This window comes from Danio rerio, chromosome 2 (assembly GCF_049306965.1).
Source record: "Danio rerio strain Tuebingen ecotype United States chromosome 2, GRCz12tu, whole genome shotgun sequence".
Lineage (NCBI taxonomy): Eukaryota > Metazoa > Chordata > Actinopteri > Cypriniformes > Danionidae > Danio > Danio rerio.
Genome location: NC_133177.1, coordinates 36,444,999 through 36,463,982, shown reverse-complemented (window position 1 = coordinate 36,463,982; position 18,984 = coordinate 36,444,999). Strand labels below are relative to the sequence as shown.

The 18,984-nt window shown below is 34.9% G+C and overlaps 1 protein-coding gene across 3 annotated transcripts in view; it reads left to right on the top strand.

Moving 5' to 3' along the window:
* b4galt2 (UDP-Gal:betaGlcNAc beta 1,4- galactosyltransferase, polypeptide 2) overlaps positions 1 to 16,807 on the top strand; it is a 201,831-nt gene extending 185,024 nt beyond the window's left edge. For 2 of the 3 annotated variants that reach the window (XM_005163473.6, XM_073910789.1), the window contains one exon: positions 14,322 to 16,807. In XM_005163473.6, coding sequence (XP_005163530.1) covers positions 14,322 to 14,472 — 151 coding nt within the window. In that variant the 3' untranslated portion in view covers positions 14,473 to 16,807. The remainder of the gene's footprint in view (positions 1 to 14,321) is intronic. The other variant, NM_001128385.1, reaches the window with a different exon arrangement.
* The last annotated feature ends 2,177 nt before the right edge of the window (positions 16,808 to 18,984 follow it).

Genomic DNA, 18,984 nt, shown 5'->3' with positions numbered 1-18,984 from the left:
CGCTGGTGGCAATTACATTGTGTAACCAATAGGTGGAGACAAACAATCATCAAAATTATGTCACTGAATAAGTTTTCAAAATTGATCCACCTGTAATGAAACAAAGTTTTATGTGTGAATTGTTGAACCATTAATTGAAATAAATATGACATGTTGTACAAAATGTTAGATTTTTATATTTAGCATTAACAGCAACAGTAGCAAAGATAACTTTTCGTATTGAATATGTCCTTTTTTCAGCTGGTTTATTCTTGATTTTTATTTTTATTAAAATTACAGGTTGTAAGTTCTGTTTGTTAAACTAAATGTTTTTTGCCATAATATTTTTGAATAAATGGAAAGCAAATGACATTTGTCTCTTTTTTTGCTGATCCAAAACATGGTACGACCCAAGACTCAAAAACCGTAGTGTGATCCGAACCGTGAGATTTGTGATCCGTTATACCACTACTAAATTTGCTAGCCTTTTGTTATGTTAGGGATGGAAACATATGATAAAAAACTGCTGAAAAAATGCATCAGATAATTATTTTTGTCCATTTTTTTTAATTAATCTATTAATCAACCTCAGTCCTGATCAAAACTACTAATTTTTTTTTGTTTATTATTATTTACAGGATTTTACCTCTTTATTTGCCAAACTCATAAATGATGTTACTGATTCGGAGACAAAAAAAACTCACAAAATGACATGTTTTAAAAATAAACTTTATTACTTTATAAACAAATAAACCTTTTATTAAAGTCTTGAAAATGTGAAACAACATTCTCTTTGATGCAGTGTTTTTGATTGATTTCCATTTTGTTCTCCCTATTTACTGTTGGTGGCTGTTTTTGCCCCATTAACTTTCATTATAACCACATTTTTTATTGCAAAACCATGACACCATAAAATCATGTGTTTTTGATTGTTGGTGGTTTTCCCTGTTGGGAAGAGGTAAAATTTGTAATTTTTACTGTTGATCATTAGTTGGCACCATTAACCCTTTAGAAAGCCGTTTACCAAAAAAAGCTTAGTTTCTGGATTTTATATGGAGTTATAGATTAATACAGCTACATAATCAAAGTTTATATTTCTTTTGAGGGAAATGTTTCCAATGTTTAACCAGTTATTTAAAAGGATAGTTCACACAAAAAATCATTTACTCACTGTTGACTTGTTCTAACCCAGTTTTATTTATTTAATTTTTTTGTTGAACAAAAAAGAAGAAATTTTGAAGAATGTTGGAAACCTTTACCCTTTGACATTCATAGCAGGAAAAATAACTACCTTGGAAGCCAATAGTTTCAGGTTTCCAACATTGTTCAATATACACGTGCTGGCCACTTTATTAGGTACACGTTACTAGTACCGGGTTGGACCCCTTTTTGCTTCCTGGCATACATTTAACAAGGTACCTGAAATATTTCAGAGATTTTGGTCTATATTGACATGATAGCATCAAGCAGTTGCTGCAGATTTGGCTGCACATCCATGATGCGAATCTCCCAATCCACCACACCCCAACGGTGCTCTTTTGGATTGGGATCTGGTGACTGTGAAGGCCATTTGAGTACAGTGAACTCATTGTCATGTTCAAGAAACCAGTCTGAGATGATTCGCACTTTATGACATGGTGAATTATCCTGCTGGAAGTGGCCATTAGAAGATGGATATGCTTTGGTCATAAAGGAATGGACATGGTCAGCAACAATACTCAGGTAGACTGTGGCATTGACACAATGCTCAATTGGTACCAATGGGCCCAAAGTATGCGTTCAACAGAAAAAAAATGTAACTGGATAGGAACAAGTCCAGATAATGACTTGTGTAAATAATGACAGAAATGAGTTAATAATGACAGACTTTTATTTTTTTGGATGAACTGTCCCTTTAAAACAACAGGTAAAACACTGGAAACATTTTCCTCAAAAGAAATATAAATCAAGTGAAAAATAATCTATTATACCATAGCTGCAGTAGCTGTATTAATCCACACAGTATCATCGTTTGTTTATTGTTTTGTAAACATCGTCCAGCTTTTGTCGCTCAGTTGTTTGGGGCTATTAGAAAGTTTTGTCCTTTTCAAGATGCATTCAGACTGCTAAATATGAATGTGTGTGTGTGTGTTTATGCCAGCTGGCGGTGCTTCTTAATGCACGAATAGCTCAGACGTCACCGAGTGTAAAATAGCCCAATCAATGAGTCGATAAGCCCATCCGTGGACGCTGGGCTGTGAGCCAGATCGTTCCCAGGTAGAAAAGCTTCACAGCGGAGCATCTAATTGCAAAACGATTCCTGTAGCTGCAGGTTGGTCCGCTCTTTCTTGGTGGTTGTCAATCTTAGGAGAGCTCAGAGCGAAATGGCAAGACAGAAGCAAAAGAAATGCCATTAAAAGTTAGGATTGGTCTTTTCTCTGGTAGGAGGTTTCACTCAACTCCGTGCAAAGATAAGAGTCAGTGATTTATTCTCTTTTGCCCAGTTTCTTTCTCATTCTTTTTCCCCTCCTTGATCTCTCTTTCTCGTTCACTCCCTTACTGTCTCTCTATTTACGTCTGGCTCTTCCTCCTTTTTGTCTTTTTTTCTACAAGTGGTTCAGACAAATGAAGTAATGAGCATGGCCCACCCCGAGAGCCACGAGCGCATGCTAAACTCATTTTTGTTGGAGAGGACAGAAGAACGATGGCTAGAAATGAATGAGGTGTCTGTGCTGAAGTTAATGAATTGAAACATGTCACGCCAAAGTGGGCCTGTTGTCACAGACAGGTCGTTTGTTTATGTTCTGTCTCGAATGGGGAAAAATGATGCTGCGTCGATCGCAGAGATCCACCTTCGCTACGAGCATCAGACCGGAAAATGTTCACTTTATCGTGAGCTAAATCGTTTTTTCTCATGCTCTTCAATTAACCAAGGGCTCCTCTGTGAAAACATTGCAGGGATAAGATGGAGGAACAATAAAGGCTGTGTATTAAACATTTTAAATAGTTTTGACCCCTGCTGAAAAAAAAAAAACGCTTAAACCAGCCTAGGCTGGTTGGCTAGTTTAAGCTGGCTGACCAGCCTGGTTTTAGAGGGGTTTTAGCCATTTCCAGGCTGGTTTCCAGCCATTTCCAGCCTGGTCTTAGCTGGTCAGGCTGAAAAATGACCAGCTAAAACCAGGTTGACCAGCCTGGTTTAAGCTGGACATATCTGGTTTTGGCTGGGCTCCCAGCTTTGCTAGGCTGGTCAAGCTGGTCAGGCTGGAAATGGCTGGATCCCAGTCTGAATATGGCCAAAACCTCCCAAAACCAGGCTGGTCAACCAGCTAAAACCAGCCAACCAGCCTAGGCTGGTTTAAGCTGTTTTTTTTTTCAGTAGGTACAGCACACATTTTCATTTGATGAAAGGCTTCAGTATTTATAAATTTGTCTTTTTTAATCTGAATATCAGCATTTGTAAGATTGAACTATTTTGAGGTTAATAAAGTGCAGCCTCTTAAGTTTCTTCATGTATTTTCTCCATAAGGAAGTTAATTATTCTATAATTAATGACCTGTTGTGAGCCTATGATGTTGTTAATCAATTGCAAATGCTTTTGCATTAATGAAACTTCATTTTTTTTTCAAATATTTTATTTAATAGTTTAATTCAAGGCTTATCATCTTTTCAAAGACATTTTCAAAATACCTGTAAAGGAAAATGAGTATAAAAAGGATCGAAAAGATAACTTTTTATAGATACATTTAAAGATAACCTTTGCAATAAAATGCCCAAGTGTCCAGAGTGTTGTTGTTGCTGGGCTTTTTTATTATTATTTATTTATTGTTGTTGTTGTTGTTGTTACCCGTTTCAGATAAATTCAGTAGATTTTCTTTAAAACATGTGGCCTAATTGAGTGAAATCAAACAGTTGCTTACTGTACGTTCATAGTTCTATTAGGTACGTATATAGTTCAAATGTATTTATTACATTTCCTCAATTAAAACATGGGTAATTAAATAAATAAAGGTCATGTTCAGTGGGTGGAGAATGGAGCGAGGACTCAAGTGATATAATAAAATGAGTATTTATTAATTTTAAAATAAAACAAAAGAAGAACAAAAAAAAAAAAAACTTTACTGGGCAGGGTTGTCAAGGATCAGGGCTGGACAAACAGGACACGACTTGACAGGACACAACATATGACGAACTGGCACAGAACAGCTGACAAGAGGAGACTATAAAGAGAAAGAATTAACAAACAAACAGGTGAACATAATAAACTAATAAGGGGTTAACAAGGAGGGTGGGACTAGATAATAGACAGGGGAGCACATGACACAAAGAAACACGTAAAACGGGACTAGAACATGCAGCCAATGAGAGAAGTCATTAACCGCATGTTCACATGAAACAAAACACTAAAGCAGGCAGTGCATGTAAACATGAATCATGTGCTAAACACAAAAGCAACAGAGGACTGAACGCAAGACATGAGTACACAATAAATAAAAACTTTTACTGTGCACTCACACATGCAACGTGCATGCTTTATCCCAGTGCCAACCGAAACCGAAGCCAACTAGACTGAGACGCTGAAAATGAAACAGCATGCTGCAGACAGAACATACACAAACCCAGGACGAGAGCGCACATCCCGAGCAAGCAGCATCAAGTGGGAGCACGCACAGCCCGAGCATGGCCGAAAGGGCGTTTTTAAAAGATGAGTTCAATGACAGAAATGACAGAATACTCACGCCAAGCACAACATACTAGAAAAGACAGGCTTAGTGCCTGGACTCTGCCACCAAAACAAGAACTTACAATACTGAAGTGGCAGAATCCTGCATGAGTCTTTTAAGCAAACATATTAATTTGTTAAAGAACAGTTTCTGTATTTTTTTGATTCACAAGTGTTTTCCATTTATTCACAGTTGTGAATTGCAGTATGGGACCTTGTTCTCTGCTCTGTCCACTTTTGATGCTGCAAAAAAATTCAACTCTACAGTTTAACAAAGTGACATTTATTGACATTTAAGTAGTTTGAAATAGTAGAAATTATATAGAGAGAGACATAAGTTTGTAACATCAAAACAAAAAAAATGTACTGGCAGTTTATTATAAGTTTTTTGTAACGTAATATACAACACCAACACAGACAATATATCACCAAGAGTGCCCAAACTTTTTCCTATAAAGGGCCAAAAAAAGCAAACTTGATTGAGGACTGTGGGCCAAATATACACCATATATATATATATATAATTTGCCACGGGTAATTGACTAATTTATTCGGTAATATTTAAAAATCCCTAAAAATGTTTGTTTAAATTATATTAACTAATGCAGTATAATTTTGAACATTTTATGTTGAACATATTACAGTAAAAACACAAACAATCCCATTAATAACACAATGGAGTTTAACGCTGAATTCGAGCTTCTCCAGCCTCTATTGATTTGTTCGCAGATGCTGTATCTTGTGCCTTTATCTGTCAAGTGACACTATTTACATTTCAAAAGTCTGATTCATTTACAACATTTAGTTGAATCATTTATTTTAAGTTGGCTTTTTTGTAGCTCAGCAATAAAACAAAGAAACAAAATGTTACTATAAATTCTAAATGACAACCCCTGTCAAAGGCAGTCACCCCGACCACCTCGCCATCATTCTCCCTCTCTTAAGATGGATTGGTGGACCAAATCATGCACCAACTTTGGCCTGCAAGCCCTACTTTGGGCATCTTCTTTAACCTATTAAAAATGTTAATAAAAGTCATTTTTTCTAGACTTTTTAAAGTTAAAAGGTAGTTCAAGGTCCCATAATGCAATTCAAAAGCATAAATAAACAGAAAAATAAACAATATAAGCATGAATTACAAAATATTAATAACTGCTAATATACGTATATTTTTTTACAGTGTGTCAACATTTTGGGTGACCAGACTTTCAATTGATGAATTAAAATATCTTTATTAGTGTTCTGAAAATAAACAAAAGTCTTACAGGTTTGAAAATGCATAAGGACAACATGGGGTTCATTTTATTATTACTGATGCATCATCACTGTCACGTTAAAATGATCTGAATTTGTTAAACTTTTAAAGTAAATAATCTAACTCATTTTATCATGCTCTATTAAATATTCCAAATGTTTCATTAGTTTTACTTGGCCAGAAAGTCAGAGAAAGCTTTACTTTAAGCTGCCCCATTTTAAGTGTGCCAAAAAAGCAAGGCAGCCATATGATGATGAACATCCTCAGAGCAATGGCCACTGCGGCTTGTCCACAATCAATACATCAGGATGTCTGCACTGAGATTGAAGCATCTAAACCACTTCCTCTGATTCTTTCTCTCTGCATGTGCCAGGGCTGAAATAACCCAAGCAGACACACATCATGGAAGTGGCAGAGTCACAACTCATCTGGGCATCTGATTAATAATTGATTATCACCATAACTGGAATAATGGGAAGTCATTTAGTGTATGATCCCTTCCTCTCTAGATTTTATTGCCTCCATTAGAGGCTTGTGGGGATTATTGTAAGATGGCTCGTTTGTATGTGATAAGAGGTTTAGTCTCAAACAGAACGGCCTCTTAAAACTGAGTAGGAAATTTGGATTATTGGATTTTATTTATATCGCTCTTACCGTGTATTTTAGTGTATTTGGCCTCATTTATTTTGAATTCCACATGTAGAGAGGACAGTGTATTTATGTCCTTTGGTAGTTAAAAATAAGTCTTGAGTGACTCATTAATGACAATGTTGCCCTTTAAAGTTTCACTTTTTAGCTAAAATTCTCCATATAAAATTATTTTATATGAGGCTTAATTCAGTAAGTCACATTTTACCTATATTCAAAATGCTGACCAACATTTATTATTATTATTATTTTTATTATATAATGTAAGCCATTATCTGGTTATTGTCAGTAGCATGAACTATTATGTCATAGTTCTATTAATGTCAGTGCAGCTTATATATGTATATATATATATATATATATATATATATATATATATATATATATATATATATATATATATATATATATATATATATATATATATATATATATAACAGTTCTGTCTACTTCTCGAATTTGATTGGCTGATAGCTGTGAGATATTTAAGTAATATCAGCATCCCTACAACCTCTTTAGTGTATTACTCTGCCCACATACAGCCAGCAACAAGCAGACACTACAGTTTGACAAATATTACTGCTGTTAGACAACAAAATGTACTTTTGAGGCTTTTTTAGTTGAGTCACCCCCGACAAAATCAGCTCTTTTGTAATCAATTTAGAGATTAGGCTATTAGAGTATCATTCAAACACTAGCTCTAAAGTGACGTTGGTTAGTAAGAACAGCTTCTGCTGTTTTGACGTTGAACTGTTGTATAAACGCAATGTCCCACGAGTAGCAGTTCAATATGGCTGTATATCAGCACTGATGGGACGCTAAGGCACTCTGCCTGCAGCCTCGCACCAGTGCTGATATACAGCCATATCGCACTGCTACTCGTGGGATATTGCCCATATATATATGTTTATTTTTAATATTCCCTTATGCTTATTACTGTAAGTATGCATTATTTTTCATCAACAATGCAATGAAATAATAATAATCTGAGATATTTTAATAAATCAAATAAATTTTCTGTTTATTATATCACTAATTCCAATATTGGTAAAGTTACATTTTCCACATGATTACTCTGCTTAAGAAACATTCCATATTATTAGCAATATTAAGAACATTGAAGATTAATAGTTTATGTACAAACTAAGATACGATGAAAAGGGATTTATTAGATTTACTTTTCTTTAAGGTAAGTGGTTGCAAACAATTTATATAAGCTGAATTTAAACAAATTGAGTTGGGCATTATTAAATTAGTTTGTTTAAATTCACCCCATATAAATTGTTTGCAACCTCTTACATTAAAACTATTTAGTAAATCCAATGAATATTTTTTTCACACATGCACTCATACACGACAACCAATTTAGTTTATTCAAGTCACCTATAGCACATGTCTTTGGACTGTGGGGGAAACCGGAGCCCCATGAGGAAACCCACACGGACATGGGGACAACATGCAAACTCCACACAGATATGCCAACTGGCCCTGCTGGGACATAAACCAGTGACCTTTTTACTGTAAGGCAATTCTTTAAATATAATGAATTACGACTTTTGGTAAAACAGTTTATATGAATTTGAAAAAACGTGTTTGTTACTGAAATGTTTTGCAACATTGTCAGTGTCATTGCTGTCATTTTTTATCAATTTAAAAATATTCTTGTGAACAAAAAAAATCCTAATGACCTCAAGCACTTGAATTAAGATGCATATTACTGTATAATGCAGCTTTTACTTCTTGTGAACTTTAGGTTTTATAACTTCTGGAGACTAAGTATTGTTGTTTAATTTCCTGTCACACAGGTAATTTGCTTTTAAGATGTGCTGCATACATATGTGTAGCAGAAGAGTAAGTGGCTGCGTTCTTCAACAACAGCGTTATTTAAAAAGAAGAGTTGTTGGAGTTGATGAATGGCTGGCCTCTCCTCAGCTCTGTTAATGCCACGGCCCTCTTTGTTTGGTCACTTCACTGAAGAGCATCAGCCTCCATAATGAGACGCTCTGCTTCTATTCATCAACTGTCCTCAGATTCGTTAGTGCTGCCGCTCACTGGTGCACATGAATATTAATTCAGCTTCACTGTGAGCCTACTTAAATACTTTATTTCATTCAAGTAGTCTATATGAATCATAATCCACATATTATTTAATTATCAGCGTTGTACATTAAGCATTTTTATTTCACTACTGTACTTTTTTTAAAGGTCTGGTGAAATGCTTTGAAATGGACATTTTTTAATTTGATGTTTGACATAATCTCAACTGAAACAATAATAGAGGAAGAGATATACAGTAGAGAAGCTCATCCCTATTTAAAAATAAAAACATTGAAATGCTTCATCACAGCTCTGCCTGTGAAAGTGGTTGAGGTCAAGCGCATCAAATGAAAAGCAAATGAGAAGGGGGCAGAGCTTGTTGATCTATTTAGACCAGGGGTGTCCTCACTCGGTCCTTGAGGGCCGGTGTCCTGCAAAGATTAGTTCCAACCATAATCAGACACACCTGGGCCAGCTAATCAAGCTCTCGCTAAGCTTTCTAGAAACATCCATGCAGGTGTGTTGAGGCAAGTTGGAGCTAAAATCTGCAGGACACCATCCCTCCAGGACCCAGTTTAGACACCCCTGATTTAGGCAGAAGTGGCAAACTGCAAGCTTTGGATGTTTGTGTCTGGTTTATATCTTCTAAATGTGAATTTTGTCACTGTTTTGTAGCACACTAACAAACTAACATATTCATACTAACATCTAATACTTACTTCCAGGGCCATTTATATCAAAATTGATATTTGGCCGCAGCATGTTGGTGTTTTGTAACATCTCATTTTTAGGAGGTGGGTAGTTAGCCCAATGCTCAACCCCCAACCAGGAGGACCAGGTATACTGTACACATACACACATACAGTACACTACAGACAATTTAGCTTACCCAATTCACTTATAGCGCATGTCCTTGTGGGGAAAACCAGAGCACACATGAACACGAGGAGAACATGGGAACTTCACACAGAAATGTCAACTGGCCCAGCTGGGGCTTGAACCAGCGACCTTCTTGCGACAGCGCTACCCAATTGTAGTACTTATAGTATCTACTTATAGTATCTGACCACCACATCTGTTCTTAAGTCAACGACTCACTGATTCAAATGATTCATTCAGACCGAGTCTCCAGTAAAAAGCTCACTTACTGTATTCATATGATTCATTCAAAGTGAGTCTTAAGCAAATAATTAGCTGAATTTACAAACTGATCTAAATGGGGTAGGTTTTGTTGTAAATCTAAATATAACATTAACGTAATGTAAATTAATGATCATATTTTGCTGCTGTAACACATATTAGACTTTATATGATTACATAGCTTAGCTTTTATATTTATATTTTTTAACATGTTATATATTTTATGGTGTGTTTTTATTTGTCACATTTTGTTTTTATTATAGTCATACACTAATAAGTTATATGATATGTTACTATTTAAATATTTTTTATATCATACTGTAAATTACACCTGACAACTTTTGGTAAGAGCGACGTGGTGGCGCTTTGAGTAGCACAATCGCCTCACAGCAAGAAGGTCGCTGGTTTGAGCCTTGGATGAGTCAATTGGAATTTCTGTGTGGAGTTTGCATGTTTTCCCCTAGTTGGCGTCGGTTTCCTCCGGATGCTCCGGTTTCCACCACATGTCCAAAGACATGCGATAAAAGATGAATTAGGTAGGTTAAATTATGTGGGGGATTGAGTGTGTATGGGTGTTTCCCACTGATGGGTTGCAACTGAAAGGGCATTCGCTACGTAAAACATGTGCTGGATAAGTTCAAGACTGGCAGTTCAATTAGCTGTGGCGACCCCAGATTAATAAAGAGACTAAGCCAATGAGAAAATGAATGAATAAACTTTTGTTTACACATTTTTCTTCCAAAATAAGCATTACAGTACATTACAAATGAAATACTTTTGTACTTTACCTCAAGTAAAATTGAAAAGGGCTGCTTTATTCTTTTACTAGAGTATTTTTTATTAAGGTATTTGTACTTTTGCTCAAGTATCTGATTTTTATACTTCGCTGACCACTGCTTGTAACCTAAGCCAATATAGAAGTTGACAGATCAGCATACACTAAATCAAGCTTCCCTTTAACAGACAACCTGAACACTCTTTCCTACTATTGTGGCGTTCTCAGAGTAAGTGTGCTATTTATTAATATGGTTCTTCTTGGGGGAAGGCTGAAATGTATATCGTTTTAAGTGCCTTAAGGGATAGAGGTTAAGATGTAATATAAAACACTGCTGGTAAAGCCCACCTCCTGAATGCTTTGTACTTTTCTAGCTGAGCTCATTAAACTTAAGGAACCTTTCGTTTTATTGATAACCATGGGAGTCTCATATGCTAATATGTCTTTTTCCTCTTATCTTCCAGAGCCCAGAGCATGAAGCTTATTTCTTTTATTTTTTTTAAGCTAAATTTAATGTAAAATCCATTCTGTTATATTGCATAAGTGTTTGAAAATGTTCAGTGTGCCACTTAATGTGTGTTTTGATTCAAGGCTAATAGTGCAAGGGTTGTTTGTTTTGTCTTTGTTAAAGCTCTGTGCACCTTTTATAGATGTTATTTCACCCCCTGCTGGTTGAAATTGATATAACCGTATGTGTGTGCTTCGACTGGGATTTATGTATCATTAGCATTCAGCGGAGACTTATAAGTGTGTTTTATCAGCATGCCATTTCTTCTGTTAAACCAATCAACTTGGGTTTACTTGCACCATGTTCTGCCAGTTGGAAATTTACCACAGGGATTTAGCATCTAAATCTAAATCATCCAAAGAAAAAATTGTCTACCCAAAATGTTTGTTGTTGATTGTTTATTTAAGATTTCTGTTGTCTGTAAAAGTAACTTCGTTATAAATATTAAATAACACTCACTGGAATGGTAGGGTACTGTAAATTTAGAGTGAGTAGAGTAATATTACTGTATCATCAGCATTATAAATAAACATTGGATGCCATATCATTGCAAATAATAATCAGGTGACACAAGGACTAAAGGGGACCATCACAAACTTTTTCAAGGAAGTTTATTTATCTGAATATTTTAGGAAGCCTACCATAAGTTGTCATGGTTTAAAAAAGGCTCTTAAACACTATGAAAGCATCAAATGAAGCGTCTGCATTATATTCCAATTTAGGTCTTCTGAAGTTATTTTGGTGTATGAATAGACCTACAATTGATCATTTGTCTGATAATCTTCACCTGCAGCTCTAAAAGAATAACAAAATCACAATTATGTCTATCCTCTGTTGTCCTCTCACAACAAAATGAATCCAAACTGTGAAGATAAAAATTTAAAAAAAGCTCACTTGTCCTATTTTAAATGCTATGCCATCATGAACAGTAAAAAAATAAAAACCTACCAAAAAAGTATTTAAGACCAAGCAGAATCCTGGCAGAATAGGTGTGACTTCAGCTAATCAGTTTTGGCCAATACTAACAAATATTTTTTATAAGGCCAGCTGTGCAAGAAAACATACAATCTGATTTAAGTAAAGTCATCTTTCACTGCTGTATTGTTTTAAAATAGAAAAAGCGTTTTACAAGTAACTTTTATTCTAAATCTTGGCCCTTGATTTAAAAAAAAAAAAAAAAGACCAATAAAAACGTTTGTAGCACCAAGAGCAGACCATATTAAAACTGATTTGAGTATTTTGCCTATTGTTTTTATCCATGAAATTTCAAATTAACTTTTTTGTTTTTTTTTACAAGAGAGGCTAGAAAAATTGTGACGCTCTAAATAATAACAATAATAATAATAATAATTATTATTATTATTGTTATTATTGTTGTTTTTGTTGTTGTTATGTTTTATTTTTTATTGAAATGGCCAAATTCTGACTGAGGAAAGTTGAATGTGCTGGCCACTTTGTTACTTGCCTAATAAATGACATTAGACTCATTTTTAATTTAAAACTTTAACAGAACTTTATATTTTGTCTTCTGATATACGATGTAATAAATGTTTTTTTTTTATAAGATTTTTTGTATCATATTTCTTTATTCTAAATCTTTAGGAAATATTAATGGTACATTAAAAAGTGTGGATATGATAAACATCTGAGAAACTGGTCCAGCTAATAATAATGCTTAAAATGTAGAATTTAAATCTCATGATTAAAAAGAACATTTAAAGGTGTATTACTGCAAAAAAGTCCACTTTCTGGAAAAAAAAGTTAACCACTACACAGGCTGCCTACGGGCCTGATATATAATGTTTGAAAAAATGAAATCAAAGATCGAACTGATGTCACAATTTCAAACAGAATCAGTCCAACACAAAGGTTGCTCCAAGGACTGGATAGAGCTTGCAGAAGCACATTTTCTGCATAAATATTTATCTAAACACCAACCTTGGCAATATACTATTTCAAAACTTCTTTTATTTGCCCTTAAACTTTACTGTTTTCTGTTTTTTTTTTTAACCAACATGCATACACAATTAGATTTGGTTAACAACTTAGGCCCTGTCCACACATACGCTTATTTTCAAAATCGTACTTTTTTCTTTGCGGTTTTGTGGTTTGTCCACACAAAAACAGAGTATCAGGTGGCTAAAACAGAAACTTTCTGAAAACGCTGGCCTGGGTACAGTGTTGTGTGGATGCTACAACTAGATTTTTCATTTCATGAAATCAGCGTGCTTGCTGTTTTCTCCTTTCTGATTGACCAGGTTTAAGCCAAACATGGACAATGCAAATGAGACAAATTAAAAAAAATTTGGCAAAACACGAAATAATCTACAAAATAAACCTGATTTACCAAACAAACCACAAACCAGGATTGGAGCGTCTTCTTTTATAATTGTACTGACACACGGCTGTGGTGATAGACATGGTGAAATGCACTGTTATGAAAACATTTCAAATTTGTAAAACTGATTCATGATCATATCTGATGATGACTGATGATCACAGCAAGCTGAACAGAACAAAATGGAAGGGATTTGGATCCTATTTTAACGTCAGAAAATTTTAAAAAGAGATTTATTGTGTTTGTATCACACTAATATGACTGTGGACACACTATACCTACAAACAGTGCTGTCCAAACAGCTCCTAAAAGATGTGTTTTCATCATACTGTAGGTGCCCTTAAAAAAACAAGACTCTTCAAATAGGGCTGCACAATATATCATTTCAGCATCGATTTCACAATGTAAGCGTTCACAATAGTCACATTGTAAGATTTGCATTGTTGATTCTGGATTATAATTTATCATTTGCATGTGTTTTTGAGGCATGTGACTGTATGAGGAATTTGAAACCATTAAGGCATAAGAAAGTGTACCATTGTAACAATTCATTTTATTGAATTATTTATACAACGGAGACTATGCAGTATTATTTTACATTAGATTACTGAAATACTGTACCTGAATACTGTTAGACTCCTAGGAAAACAATAAATAATGGTTTATTTCATTTCTTTAATGTTTTTTTGTGTGTGTTTTTTATTGTTTTTGTATGCTTGTAGATTGTTTATTAGGTTTTATGCAGATGCACCTACAGAATCACCCCAATCAATCAAATAAAACGATCAATTCTATCCAAATAGAATTATTTATGTCATCTTGTGAAATTGTATTTATATTGCAATATATATCGCAGAACAAAAGAATATGGCAATGTCAGGTATTTCCAATATAATGCAGCCCTATCATCTAATACTGTCTGTTTTCGACTTCGTTCTCCAGGTTCAGTAAGATCCAGAACACCAAGAACACCATGAGAAAAGATGGCATCAGCTCGCTCATGTATAGAGTGGTCTCCATAAAGAAGTACCCGCTCTACACCAACATTTCAGTAGAGATCGGCAAGCCTCCTCCAAGACCCCTCAAAGGATAGAGAGTCTAAACCCGGGACATCATCATGACCTTCCTAAAGCTCAGCACACGAACACACACGTACTGTACACACACAAACTCTGCCCAGGGTCACTCTGATGCAGCAGTGATATGCTGAACAGGTTAGTTCTCAGGAATACATGGAAGCTTAGTGAGGATCCATGGATGTAGATTTATATCCTGATCCAGATGGAGATGTGCACATGGAGTCTGGACAAGACAGGAGCATCATTTTCATACTCCCGATGGCTGGCTCGTTCAGACCTTGAGGGTCAATAGGCGTTTTAGGCTGGAGCAGAAGGATTGTTCACTTCTGTTTTTTGGTGAGTGACGTTAATCTGCGAAGGACAGCCCGGCCACTCGATGTAAATCAGTCAGAAACACACTGTACATTTTACAAGCGAATGTGTCTTTGCACCTGCGATGCTTGCAGCGTTCAAATCTCTTCTTTTGTATCTCGAGATGTTGGTGGAACCTGTGAGGTTGACGAATCGGTGCTTGGATTGTGTCTCTATCTCTTGCGCTCTTTGATTTTTGTATGATCACTTGGGACTACGCTGAATTTCGTCGATCGTGAAAACATTTCTCGGTGTTTCTAGGATGAAATCGATGTCGGGATATTTTTCATGGGGACTCTAGTGTGATTAGACTGGATCTGGATGAGTCCTACAAGCACATGGCTGTGTCAGTCGATATGTTATGAATGGCTATCTGGAGAATCAGCAAAGAACTTTTCCGCTGAGAGATTTGTTGAAGTTGCCGATGACCGAACCTCTTTATCTTTAGCAGCACCGGCTCAAAACTTGACTGTGCCACTTTTTCTTTGTTTACTTTCATTTGCCTCAAAGATTCATATTTAGGTCTGTCATATATCAAGGGATTTTATAAATTCTTGAAGGGTGAAGTTAGAGATAGGTGCTTTGACAAATAATGCACATGTTGATCAGTTCTTAAAGTCTTAACACCTCTTATGATGATCATGCTTGGAGGGTTTAAATCTAATATTTCTATTATCAAAAATGTTCACCCAGGGTCCAAAATCAACATTTTGACACTGTAAAATATGCTGGGTTCCACACAGTCCCTTCATGTCATCCCAATGCAAATCAATTAAGTTAACTTTTTACAATTTTAAGCTGATTAAACATAAAATAATTAGCCTGTCCCAAAAAAAAAACTCAAGAATTGTTGTTTGAGCTCATTTTATATAAATAGTTATACCAAGCAGCAAAAAGTAATTTGAGTGCACCTTACGATTTGAGTCAACTGAGATATTTTAATGACCATAATTGTGATTTACTGGCTGTGAATCTACAGTTGAAGTCAAAATTATTAGCTCTTCTGTTTAATTTTTCCAAATATTAACCGTCATTTCTTCAAAACATTTTAAACTCTTTTTATTTTTATTTCTATTTACACATTTATTTTATCTTTGCCAAGATGGCAGTTCATAATATATTTTGAGTTATTTTGCAAGATACTAGTGCTCTTTCTTAAAATGTAAAGACTTCCACTAGGTCAATTAGGTTAACTTGGCAGATAAGTTAAATTAGGCAAGTCAGTAGTCAACAATGGTTTGATCTGTAGCCTATCTAAAAAAAAATCAGAGATGACTGCCCATCTACCAAACGGTTGATCATGTTTTTATTGTTTTAAGTAATAACATCATTGTTGGTTTACCAAAAAAAATAAAAATTGCACTGTTACTTGATTTTGGTTTCATTGTAAAAAAAAAAAAAGAAAAGGAAAAAAAAAAGAAAAAAAATGTTAAATGAGAAACTGAAATATTTTATGGCATACTTCAAAAAATACAGATGATTTAGTATTCAAACATGTTTTATTTTGAATATGTTTTTAAATTGGTCTCACGCTCCATATTTTCAGATTTCTCCTAGGATATGTATTAAGTCCTGTACGTTTACCATAAACCAACATATCAACCATTTGTTGAAGGCTAATATTTTAGAAATTATGGGAAAAAAAGGGGTTAAAGGGGCTAATAAACTAATAACTAATTTTAAAAATAGTTTTGAACCAATCTAAAAAAGCTTTTAATCCAGACAAATTTAAAAAAAATAAGTGAGAAGTAAGTTATAAGTAAAATAAGTAAGTAGAAAGTTATAATAAAAAAAGATTAGCGGAAGGCTTATAAATTTGCTGTACACTGTAAAAAAACACTGGCTTCCACACAATTGATTTGTATTGAAACAACATGAAAGAATTAAGTTAACTTGTTAGTTTTTGCAAATTTAATAAGGCATGGGTCGGTATATGCTTCTGACGGTATAATAAAAATATCTTGGATAAAAATATCACGGTTTTACGGTTTTGTGATTACTGCTCTAAAATATGTTCTTTTTAAATGTCTGGGTAAAAAACAAGAACTTTTTCCCTTTTGAACACAATATATTTCATTTTAGGATATATTTAGGAGCAGTAAACATGTCAGGCTAAATAATTTGAATTAATCATTGACTTGTGTTGTGTTCATCAACTTGAAAAGGCGTATTTGGAGATCTTTCTGCTGGAGAGACTGTTGTCCTAAAAAACAAAATATAAAAATGTAAAAAAAATATTAATGATGATTTAAAATAACGTACATATACATATACTGTAGGAAGTCAGGAGCGGTATAGCAGAAAATTATGGCAGTTTTAAAACCCTGACTTTTCCAAACTGCGGTATACCTTAAAAATGGTTAAAGTCCCCAAAATTTAAGTGGATTGATCATAAAACAGTTAATAATAATAATAATAATAATTAATAATAATAATTCCTTACATTTATATAGCGCTTTTCTGGGCACTCAAAGCGCTTTACACACAATGGGGGGATCTCCTCATCCACCACCAGTGTGCAGCATCCACCTGGATGACGCGACGGCAGCCATTTTGCGCCAGACCGCACACCACACACCAGCTGATTGGTGGAGAGGAGACAGCGATGAAGCCAATTGGAATATGGGGATGGTTAGGAAACCATGATAGACAAAGGCCAGTTGGCAGATTTGGCCAGGATGCCGGGGTTAAACCCCCACTCCTTTCGAAGGACATCCTGGGATTTTTAACGACCACAGAGAGTCGGGACCTCGGTTTAACGTCTCATGCGAAAGTTAAGTTTTCAACAAAAAAAAAACTACTCAAATGTTTTAACTCAATTAATATAATTAGTTTGAACAAACAGCAAATGTCATTTTATATTGCAATTTTTCTCTCACAAGAACTAAATTTGTCCCTATGACTATGGCTTTTATCAGATTTGTGAGAGCATATTTTATGTGTGAATCTTTTATTAAAGTAAATCATTTTTAATTAATGGACCAGACATGATAGTAATGACTTTTACATTGTCATAAACTTTTCCTTTAACTAAATGCTGCTTGTTTCAATTAATTTTGATCAAATCAAACCATTATGTTTACCATTATATTAATTCATTATGGCTGATAGAAAGGATATATTATTTTTTTACTTAAAATATAATTAATTTGCCTTTTTTATTTATTTTTAATCAAGACAATTTTCCCTCACATTTGACATACTGCAAATGTTAATTCTGGACCCTGTGTTATTCACCTCTTCCACAAAAAAAAAAAAAAAAACATAGAAATTTATTGAAATGTTCTTCTTTCAGATCATTTGCAAGCCTAAAACAATGTTACATTTCTTCCCGTTTTATTTTACTGCCTGAAAACACCAAGCTGATGCCTTCAGATGTTTTATGAGGGGTAAATGTGAGGGGAGTTCAAGCTATTTTTCCCCTCTTATCGGCTTTCCTGCGCAGCGTGAGCATCTCTTTTGTGCTATCAATGATTCTTTCAGCCCAGCACAGAGGAAGTCATTAATGAGAGGCCGGCTACTCTCCTTCTCCTTTTTAAAACACACTTTTCCTCATCTATTCTCCTCATGCCTCTCATTTTCGCTTCACCAGCCTATTTCATTTTTCTGTGTGCATTTGTGTTGTCTTTACTGCTGACCCAAGCAGTCGCTGCGTTGCCAACATTGGTTTCCTTCTTGAGTGTTTCATCACCTCCGTCCCTTGGGTGCTGCTACCTGTCAGTTATAAGTGCATTACTTCTGCCACACTGTATTTGTACATTTACCATCAAGAGGAACAACCGTTAATGCTTACCTTACGCAATTTCGCCTCAAGGCTTATGATTTTACATATATAAATAGCCATAAGGATGACATCCATAGCTGAATGTAAGGAAAAAGTGGTTACTCTTTTTTACAGATTGGTAGTTATATCCAGTAATATTTACCCTAGCGCTGTGACCTGCATTTTAAACGTGCTGAACAGTGTTGCAGAATGCAGTGAATTCGCTCGAATGAGATTTCAAGCCAATTTCCGTATTAAAAAGACATTATGCTTGTCCCGAAATGTCTTGGCAAATGAAAAGGAATCTGTTTCAGTCTTGGTGAGATGAGATTATATTCCTTTCCTAGTTCTTGTATCAAGGTACATATTAAATTGAAGGAGAAAAATGTTGCAGAGCGCACATCTTTTTTTT